The 10,885-nt window shown below is 43.6% G+C and overlaps 1 protein-coding gene across 1 annotated transcript in view; it reads right to left on the minus strand.

Moving 5' to 3' along the window:
* LOC102246618 (phospholipid-transporting ATPase FetA) overlaps positions 1 to 10,885 on the minus strand; it is an 82,954-nt gene that overhangs the window by 48,485 nt on the left and 23,584 nt on the right. Inside the window, exons 6-8 of the mRNA XM_005883994.2 lie at positions 6,892 to 7,005; positions 5,477 to 5,575; positions 2,692 to 2,753 (exon numbers count right to left, since the gene is read on the minus strand). Of these exons, the coding sequence (XP_005884056.1) occupies positions 2,692 to 2,753; positions 5,477 to 5,575; positions 6,892 to 7,005 (275 nt within the window). The remainder of the gene's footprint in view (positions 1 to 2,691; positions 2,754 to 5,476; positions 5,576 to 6,891; positions 7,006 to 10,885) is intronic.

Genomic DNA, 10,885 nt, shown 5'->3' on the forward strand with positions numbered 1-10,885 from the left:
AGTCAGTTACCTATAAGGGAGTACCCATACGACTGTCAGCTGATTTCTCAACAGAAACTTTGCAGGCCAGAAGGGAGTGGCAAGAAATATTCAAAGTGATGAATAGCAAGAACCTACAACCAAGATTACTTTATCCAGCAAAGCTATCATTCAGAATTGAAGGTCAGATAAAGAGCTTCACAGATAAGGAAAAGCTAAAGGAGTTCATCACCACCAAACCAGTATTATATGAAATGCTGAAAGGTATCCTTTAAGAAGAGGAAGAAGAAAAAGGTAAAGATACAAATTATGAACAACAAATATGCATCTATCAACAAGTGAATCTAAGAATCAAGTGAATAAATAACCTGATGTACAGAATGAACTGGTGATTATAATAGAATCAGGGACATAGAAAGGGAACGGACTAACTATTCTTGGGGGGAAAAGGGGTGTGGGAGATGCGGGAAGAGACTGGACAAAAATCGTGCACCTATGGATGAGGACAGTGGGTGGGGAGTGAGGGCGGAGGGTGGGGTGGGAGCTGGAAGGAGGGGAGTTATGGGGGGGAAAAAAAAGAGGAACAAATGTAATAATCTGAATAAAGATTTAATTTTAAAAAAAAAGCAAAAAAAAAAAAAAAAAGGCACGGCAGTATTTAACACAAAGTGAAGAGCCAGGAAAAAAGACAGGATTGAAATTCAGAACAGAAGTATTTTCTGAAGCTGTTCTTGCCCTGAGTGGGGGAGGGGATTGCCAGTCAGTATTAATAATTAGGAACTTGAGTTTTACTTTAGCCCTCTAAAGGGCCAAGAGATTAAGCCTTAGGATCCTTAGAGGCAGAGAGCTGGAACTAAGAACCCCTCATAAAGCCAAGACTCTGGAAAGGGCAACACCATTAGAAAAAAGGTGGTCTAAAAAAAATCAACTCATTGGCAAGAAAGTTTGTCTATTTTACCCTGGAGGGTTGGGGCCAGGGAGTGGAGGACTCCCCTGAGAATTTGTACTCTCATGAAGTATGGGCATAGGTGATACCCATGAGTTACTTGGCAAAAGCAAACAAAAAAACCCTCGGAGGGATACCACCTGAACTCAGGCCACTTAGATTGCCCCATAAAGAATGTTCCACTAGGATGTGCTTTAACCAAAACTATTGAGAAATGAAAACAACAGAAATCACAACTTGCAAAACAGACAAACTTTTATAGTAGCCGCTCTGCTCAGACCCATGTGCTCTGAAGAAAGCTACTTTTGGAATATAGACTGTTTCAACAACCAGCCTCACTGCCAATGTTCAATTAATTAGACACTCACGGGGAGACTAAGTCAAGTCAGGGCCCTGCTAGTGAACTCCCACTACAACACCACTCTCTGACAAATTCTTCAATAATCTTACAAAACCCAAGTGCTCAAATTACTTCATTTGATCAGTAACTCCCTAGCCTTGCAAATTTCTAAAACACTCACTTTTGTCTTTTCTCTTTATCTCTATGTTCTTCTAAAATGTTCTTTTGACTCACTACTGCCTTTTTTGGTGGTACTTATGAAAGGCTTCAATAGATCAAAACACTTGAGGAAATAATCCACCTTGAGTAAGGATCAGCAACCACAATAAATAAAAGGATTAGATCTCCAAGAACTTCACATTATAGAATTATCTGATTAAAACTATAGTTACTGGGTGTTCTATAAGGCCTATGTGAAAAAAGACTGGACCTCAATCATGAATTCCTTCAGGGTTGTATTTCTTTGCATTGACATTAACCCCATTGCTGTGGTGTTTGGTCATAGCTATCTCAAGTGTTAGGTCAATGTTTATATTTGGTGGGGTGTTGCAAAATTTGAGCAATTCACTTATGGCAGGAATGGAGAGAGGCAGGAATAATTCCTATATAAAGCAACATAAGAATGCCAATACTTTCTGCACACACTGGTCACTTTTCCTCTCATACAATCTCTATTTGTTGAATTCTTCCCCATCTCTTAAAACCTAGCACAAACATCAGCTCCTCCCAAAAGTCTTCCTTGATTCCTTTAACCAGCTATGATTGCTCATTTTTATTAATTCTTATAATAATTTTTGTACCTCTTATGACAGTTTTCATATTTTGCTTTATATAGGAATTATTCCTGCCTCTCTCCATTCCTGCCATAAGTGAATTGCTCAAATTTTGCAACACCCCACCAAATATAAACATTGACCTAACACTTGAGATAGCTATGACCAAACACCACAGCAGTGGGGTCAATGCCAATACTTTCTTTAGATTGTTAACAAAAAGATGGTCTGGCCAAAGGCTACAGAAAGAATGGCCAATAAACCATCTTAAAATCCACTGAGGTTCTAAAGACAGATGTCTCCATGCTGACCTCTGCACTAATAATAACCACTGGCACATTAATACCATGTCATAATTTATTAATTGCTGTAATATATATTATTTCATTTTTATTGTCATAAACATCCTCTAAGGTAGAGAATATGATCTCTACTTTATAGATAAGAAATGTGAGGTCCAGAAAGGTCTGAGGTCATTTGGTGCGTTCAGGGTATGCTAGACATAGAAACAAATTCTTCTTATGTCCAATCTGAGGTTCTTTTTACTGTCCTGAACTACCTTTCCAAAGCCCCCAGGACATCAAGTGTTCACAAGGCCAACCCTCCCCCAGAGCCGGTCCTGCCTAAACTAGCTTCGGAGTGGAAGGACTTACCTGCCATTCATCAGGACCAGAACAGAACGGTTGTTGACCTGATTGTCATTTTGGTGCCTTTTCTAAAATTATACAAAAAAAAAAAAAGTTCAGGTAATAGAATTGAGCAAATGGCATGTAGAAACTTAATATTTTGAAATATTATCCAATATAGTTCACCCTCTTTGAAATTTTCCTCGACCCCCCAAAGTCATTCCACAATTATCTCATTGACGCTTTCTCTATCCCTCTCCCTTCCTCTCTCTCTAAAAATCAATAAAAAAAAAAAACATAAAAAAAAACCCACCACAGGCCAAGAGGCTGACTGTCTTTGAGAAGCTGAAAAGGGAATTCTGAAAAAGAACCAAGGGAGAAGAAAGAGAGAAAATCTTAGCTTTAAAGATCAAAAGCCAAAGCCCAGGGGATGAGAACAAACAACTTATATCAAAGGCCACAGAGGAGAGAATGCAAAAACATGGGCAGGATGAGAGTCTCATACTTCTTGGTAGGTACAGGGAAAGCTAATTATCCTTAAGCATACTCCCATCCCATCCCCAACCATGGTCCACATTTAGAAGCCTACAGTGGATGAATAAGAACTCCATAAACTTTTTCAATAGCAGCTCTGCTCAGTCATCTATGCAAAGACCAAATAGAAGGGGGACAAATACAGGGTATGTCCTGGTGCTAGGACTCACATGAATCCCCTCCTTTCAGTTGAGATTTCTCCCTGAGAAAAGGGTAGGACTGGGAAGGAGGCAGAGAGAATCCTGAATTGGTCAGAATATTTATCCTAAAGAGATTGAGTTCTAAACCAGAAGTAAATGGGTTATTCTGAATTGGCAAGTTAAGTGTTTTGTTCTTTAAAAAGGGTAGGGTGGTTGTTATCAGCAATATTGAGTTTAGTTATAGAAAAATAAAGTACTCAAGAAACCAGAAACACCAATCAGAAAGGATATATGCACCCATATGTTCATAGCAGCACAATTCACAATAGCTAAGATCTGGAAACAGCCTAAGTGCCCATCAGTAGATGAATGGATTAGAAACCTGTGGTACATCCACACGATGGAATACTATACTGCTGTAAAAAAGAAGGAACTCTTACCATTTGCAACGGCATGGATGGAACTGGAGAGCATTATGCTAAGTGAAATAAGCCAGTCAATGAAGGAAAAATACCACATGATCTCACACATTCATGGATAATAGAGACCATTATAAACTTTTGAACAATAATAGATACAGAGGCAGAGCTGCCTCAAACAGATTGTCAAACGGCAGCGGGAAGGCCGGGGAGGGTTGGGGGGCAGGAGAGAAGGGGGTAAGAGAACAACCGAAGGACTTGTATGCATGCATATAAGCATAACCAATGGACATAAGACACTGGGGGGTAGGGGAGGCCAGGGGATTGTCAAGGGCGGGGGAAAAAAGGACACATATGTAATACCCTTTGTAATACTTTAAGCAATAAAAACAAAAAACAAAAAAAAAAGAAAAAAAGAAAAATAAAGTACCATTTTTACATTGTGACTTGAGTTACAATTGAAATTTAAACCATGAGCTAATTCTGGGTTTAAAGAGTTACAGAGTTAAAGAGCTGGAGAAACATCCTTCTCTCAAACTTTGCTCTAAATATCTATTCTGGTAAAATCAGAACTCTCTTATGGAAGATGCAAGCAGGTCAATAGCACTGGCTTCCCAAATCCCACTAGTAGGCATGGTACTGGGTCCTCACCCTCACCCTTCTATGCAGGACCTGCTGTGAAGAGGAAGCTATGCAGCACTCACTGGGAGCCAGTTTCTCCCTCCAAGGACAGGAAGAGTCATAAGGCTTTCTAAAATCAGAGGGTTCCTGGCGGTGCATACTTAATAGCATTGAAAGTCAGAAAGGGAGCCCAGCCAGTGTGGCTCAGTGGTTGACCTGGAGGTCACAATTGTATTCCTAGTCAGGGCACATGCCTGGGTTGCAGGCTCGATTCCCAGTATAGGGTGTACAGGAGGCAGCCGATCAGTGATTCTCATCATTGATGTTTCTATCTTTCTCTTTCTCTCCCTTCCTCTCTGAAATCAATAAAAATATATTAAAAAAATAATTTGAGCCTTAGCCGGTTTGGCTCAGCGGATAGAGCGTCAGCCTGCAGACCAAAGGGTCCCGGTTTCGATTTGGTCAAGGGCAAGTACCCTGGTTTCAGCCTCCTCCCTGGCCCGAGCCCTGGTCGGGACTTGTGCAGGAGGCAACCAATAGATGAGTTTCTCTCACATCAATGTTTCTCTGTCTTTCCCTCTCTCTTCCACTCTCCCTAAAAGTGAGGATTAACAACAACAAAAAAAAACACAAAAAAATACACACACAAAAAAGTTTGAAAGTCGGAAAGGGAAATAGGGAGAGTTGGAAAGGAGAAATGAAATGTGCAAAGGGAAGATGAGAACAGGAAAAAGAGGGAGGAGGAGACCGAAGGATGAAGGGAAGATAGATATAAAAACAAGAGAAGAGCGAATGGAGAAAGGATGAGAGCAAACCCAGAGAAAGCTAAGAGGGAAGTAAAAGAAGAGGGGAGTTATTAAAAAGGAAATGGAAGGAAGCCTGGAAAAGGAGCTGAGTGGTCGTAATAGGAAGACAGAGAATAGCCTTGCATTGCCTCTTTCTGGCCATGCATAGACCACCAATCCTGGGCCTATGAAAATTACATATTCCTCTCTCCATTCAGTGCTTCTTCTTAGCACTAGCTAGTTCTGGGGAGTCCTTCTTGCCCCCCAGCCTGACTAGGTGGTGAGGAACTAAAGGCCTAGAAAGCCACGTTACCAGGTCATCGATGGCATCTTTCACTGCTGTTATGGACAGTACCACTATCAGAGGTATCACAGTTGTGTACCAGGCCAAGGAGGAGATTTGGGGAATCAACTGTGAGAGGGAAGGGAGAGAAACTTGGGTCAGAAAGCTTAAAGGACAATATACTTCCCCTTACCACAACACCATTTCATCTCCATAGGTTCGTAATGAATTCAACTATCCTGGTTGCTTTTCACAGTTTGCAGCCTTCATATAATCCCCAAATATAAGTAAACATCTCCCAAGGACTAAGGAAAAAAGAAGAGACTATAAGTTGCTACCTATGTGTCCTGAACTCTACCACATTTGTTTTGATGGCTAAGGGCCATTTCTCCTGTGAAAATGAGGGTGCTGGGGATAGGCGGGTAAGAATGGACATGGGAAAACCACAGAACCTCCCACACTTCTTCAGCACAAGGAAAATGAGATGATCGGTCCCTCTCTCCTAATTTGGGCCCACCCTGTCCTACTTCCTTGCTCTGTGCTGATATTCTTATGTTCTAGACCAGGGGTGGGCAAACTTTTTGACTCGAGGGCCACAATGGGTTCTTAAACTGGACCGGAGGGCCGGAACAAAAGCATGGATGGAGTGTTTGTGTGAACTAATATAAATTCAAAGTAAACATCATTACATAAAAGGGTACGGTCTTGCCAAAGCCGGTTTGGCTCGGTGGACAGAGCGTCGGCCTGCGGACTGAAGGGTCCCAGGTTCGATACCGGTCAAGGGCATGTGCCTTGGTTGCGGGCACATCCCCAGTGGGAGGTGTGCAGGAGGCAGCTGGTCGATGTTTCTCTCTAATCGATGTTTCTGGCTCTCTATCCCTCTCCCTTCCTCTCTGTAAGATATCAATAAAAATATATTTAAAAAACAAAAAAACAAAACAAAAAAAACAAAACAAAAAAAAAAGGGTACGGTCTTTTTTTTTTTTTTTAGTTTTATTCATTTCAAACGGGCGGATCCGGCCCTCGGGCCGTAGTTTGCCCAAGGCTGGTCTAGACCATGCTCCTTCGGCAGCATGCCTGCATTTTAACTTTCTGTCGGGTAGGCTGGGACAAGAAGGAGGAAGAGGGAGGTAGCTGTGGTTGGGGTGAAGAGTCTTTAGCCTCTTATGGTCAGGCTGAACTGTGGCCATGCAGCCATAATGAGGAGCCCCCATTCCTTGGGATCCAATGACCTTGTTTCCTTCCTCCTGGAGAGGCTTGTTTCATCCTGGCTAATCCTGACCAAAGCTACTCTAGAGGCCTGGCCCGAGATCCCAGCCATCCACTTGCCCGTTACCTAACGAGAGAGGGCATTTCTCAGTTTAGGGATGAGAAGGGCGGATTATACAACCTGACCCCAGAGAGGTTGATAAAATGTTCTGTGGAAAAGGTCCCAAAGGCAATACCTGTAGGATTAGCAAAATGAGAAAATATGCATTGGCGAGTCTCTGGAACTGTTCAAATAGGTTCAAGGGCAAGAAGTTAAAGATATTATATTTTGAGGTCTTGATGGTATTGTTCTGTGAGTAAAAGAAAACAAGCACAATTAGAGAAACAAAAGACCCCCACCTCCCAGGCTTAACAAAAAGGACCAAGGCCATTCTGAAATGGTAAAAAGCCACAATCCCCTACCAAAGGAAGGAAAAGAGTATTTGTCTTCCCCTCCTGCAATGTTTTCTTTGAGGCCTAGAGCGGTCTAGAGATGCAAAGTTGTCGAGGTTCATCAATATCGGATTTTTGGGGGAGGCAGAACGTATTTCTGCACTGGAGAGAATTCTTTGTTTATTGACACTATTGATAATGATAAAATCAACAATGAAAACATACACTTAGTGAATATTTATTACCTGCAAGGCAGTGTTCTAATCATTTTATATGTAGCAACTTATTTAATCCTCAAAACAACCCTATGAGGGAATACTATATGATCACCTTTTGAGGATGAGTAAATTGCCGAAGTTATTTGCCAAAGATCACTTTCTGTCAGGTAGGCTGGGACAAAAAGTTGCAGACTTGGGATCGTGCTGTCCCCTGAGATTCAGACCACTTGTGTAGCCATCCAAATACATTTTCTTCTTAGAATCATAAATCCTTCCATTTCATCTTACCCTCTGGCCTCTAAGGTCCTCCTCACTTCTAAATAGGCAAGTTATTTGTGTTTGCTCCACTCCAGAGTTCTCTAATGAAGGTTTTCTTAGTCTGGAAAACTCATTTTGGTGTGTCTTTACATGCTGGTTTCATTGCTGAAGGATGTCAATGCCAAAAGCAAATTACTGTCTTTCACCCCTAGCCCACTGAAGGTTCCGACATTGGTTGCTGTTAGCATTAGAAAATCATCTGCCCCTTAATTGTCCTGAGAGAGTTTGAATAGTTTTGGCCTACATCTAAGCTGTTGTTTTGCTAAGTGAAAATGGGAACTTGCTACCTCTTCAGTCCCAATCTGAAGATGTTGACAGAACCATCTTACTTTCTATCTTTGAGTCTATAATCATTTGATCTAAGATGTCAGAGCTTGAATCTAAGCACTCAAGAAAAGCAGAAGAATGAGACCAAGTAATTCCCTACAAAAAGGGCTTCTCCTCCACCTCCTCCATCTATAAAGCCTAAAGAAAAGAATAAACCCACCTACAGGCCTGGAGTACAGATACTACTCAAGTATGAGGAATCTTGCTGGGCCCTGCCTTGGGAAGACATCAGCATCCTTTTGGAGAACCAAAATTATTCAGTCCTGAGGCTAAACCTTGCCCAGGAAGGCTAGATAGGCTACCCAGCCAAGACTTGCCCAAGGTCTATTTCCCAAGGGAAGAGAAACTGGTCAAATAGCTTAGCATTTAGGAGTCTAGAGATCCAAGCCAAAACTAAGGTTTCCTTAGTGTTTTTCTTTATTTTCTTCATAATTTCTCCAATTAACAATCAATTGAACAATACATTTCTCAAGGCTTGCTCTGTTCACAGCCCTATGTTGGGCTATACTAGTAGAAGCTGAAAAACAACTAAACAAGATCTATTCCCAAGAAGCTCAGAAATTTGTCTTGCATGGAGTTCTAACTAAATGATCTATAAGGGCCATTCTAGTCCTGAGAGTATGTTATTATAACATAGAAATAGTTTTCTTTTATTACGATTACTAGAGGCCCAGTGCACAAAAATTTGTGCACTCAGGGGGGTCCCTCAGCCCAGCCTGTGCCCTCTTGAAGTCTGGGACCCCTCAGGGGATGTCCACCTGCTGGCTTAGGCCCACTCCCTGGGGGATTGGGCCTAAGCTGGCAGTCAGACATCCCTCTGGCAGCCCGGGAGCCCTCGGGGGATGCCCACTTACCAGCGGGGAGCAGGCCTAAGCTGCAGTCGGACATCCTTAGCACTGCTGAGGAGGCGGGAGAGGCTCCCACCACCACCGCTGTACTGGCAGCTGTCAGCCTGGCTTGTGGCTGAGCAGAGCTCCCCCTGTGGGAGCGCACTGATCACCAGGGGGCAGCTCCTGCATTGAGCATCTGCCCCCTGGTGGTCAGTGTGTGTCATAGTGACCAGTCATTCTGCTGTTAGGGTCAATTTGCATATTACCCTTTTATTATATAGGATAGAGGCCTGGTGCATGGCTGGGGGCCGGCTGGTTTGCCATGAAGGGTGTCCCAGATCAGGGTGGAGGTCCCGCTGGGGTGCCTGGCCAGCCTGGGTGAGGGTCTGAGGGCCGTTTTCAGACTGGCCTCACCCCCTTCAGGATGGGGGTCCCTGCTGGAGTGCCTGGCTAGCCTGGGTGAGGAGCTGAGGGCCGTTTTCAGGCTGGCCACACCCCCTTCAGGGAGGGGGGTCCTGCTGGGGTGCCTGGCCAGTCTGGGTGAGGGGCTGATGGCTGTTTGCAGGCTGGCCAAGCCCCCCAGCCACCCAAGCTCTCAGTGGAGGCTGGCTGGAAGCAGGTATCTGGGGTTTATTTATCTTCTATAACTGAAACTTTGTTGCCTTGAGTGGAGCCGACAGCTGGCCAGGGCAGGCGGGAAGCTTGGCTTCCTCCATCACTGGGGCAACCAAGTCTCCTGCTTGCTCCAGCTCCATGGCTTCTGGCTGCCATCTTGGTTGGGTTAATTTGCATATAGTCGCTCTGATTGACTGGTGGGCGTGGCTTGTGAGTGTAGCAAAGATACAGTCAATTTGCATGTTTCTCTCTCTCTCTTTTTTTTGCATGTTTCTCTTTTATTAGATAAGATAAGATACCTTGGATTTTTGGTGTCTAAGTCCAGATGGCTCTGATACTTGGACCCAAAGACCTTTTTATCTTTTGCCTTACTGAAGCAGCTGGCTGTCACTATTGATTATTCAATTGATTTTTAAAGCTAATTAATGTATTTCATTTGGGTAGCATTGGTTTAGCAAATGAAGACAAAAGCCATGCTGATTCTGTCTCAAGATAGAAGTATCAGTACTTCTTTACTAACTTGGCAACTAGAGTGTTTTGTTCTACTCTTAAATGTCAAGTCAGAAGCAATATCTCAAGAATGTAGAACATCTGCTTAACTCTGAACTTCCTCAGTGTTTAGTTATTCTGGCACATGTGATAAAATTTAAGCATGATAGAGGTGGTGGAATTTGGTTTGGGCTCTTTATTTATTTGGGCCGGGTACTTGATTGATGGCTAAATGGGGCAATAAAGGAGAACAGAAGGCCAAGTACATAATGGGAATCAGTATTTAGGGGCTGGGAAGAGGAAAAGGGGTATGAATGGAAGAAATTAGAGAAATAGGAGGAAAATGAACGCTGGGTAGGGTCAAGGAAATGGAATCAGTCAACTCTGTTTATTTATTCATTAACTATTGGTTGCCTCCTGGACATACCCAAACTATGGCTGGGGAATGAACCTGAAACCCAGGTATGTGCCTTTGACTGAGAATCAAACCAGTGACCCTTCAGTCTGTGGGCCAACATTCTAATCACTGAGCCACAATGGCCAGGGTGATGAAGACATTTTAAATGTTCATCAATAGAAAACTGGTAAAATAAATTAAGGTATCCTATCTAATAATAGACAAACATGGTAATTAGCTGTACATCCGCTACCCTTCCCATTGGCTAATCAGCGCGATATGCAAATTAACCAACAAAGATGGTGGCTAATTTGTATACTGCAGGCAGGGCGGGACAGCGCCATCCCGCCTGCCCTGCCACCATCCGGGCCTGCTATCTGCGACCCAGGGTGGCAGACGTCTGTGTGCGACCCACCCAGGGAGTCCCGTGTGCAACCCGACCCGGGGCGTCCCATGTGCGACCTGACCCAGGGCAGCGCTCCAACCCCCGGATCGGCCCTGCCGTGTGCGCGACCCAGGGATCGGGCCTGCCATCTGCCACCTGGGGAGCGGGCCTAAGCCAGCAGGTGGTTATCTCCCGAGGGGTCCCAGACTGTGAGAGGGC

Source organism: Myotis brandtii, unplaced genomic scaffold (assembly GCF_000412655.1).
Source record: "Myotis brandtii unplaced genomic scaffold, ASM41265v1 scaffold806, whole genome shotgun sequence".
Lineage (NCBI taxonomy): Eukaryota > Metazoa > Chordata > Mammalia > Chiroptera > Vespertilionidae > Myotis > Myotis brandtii.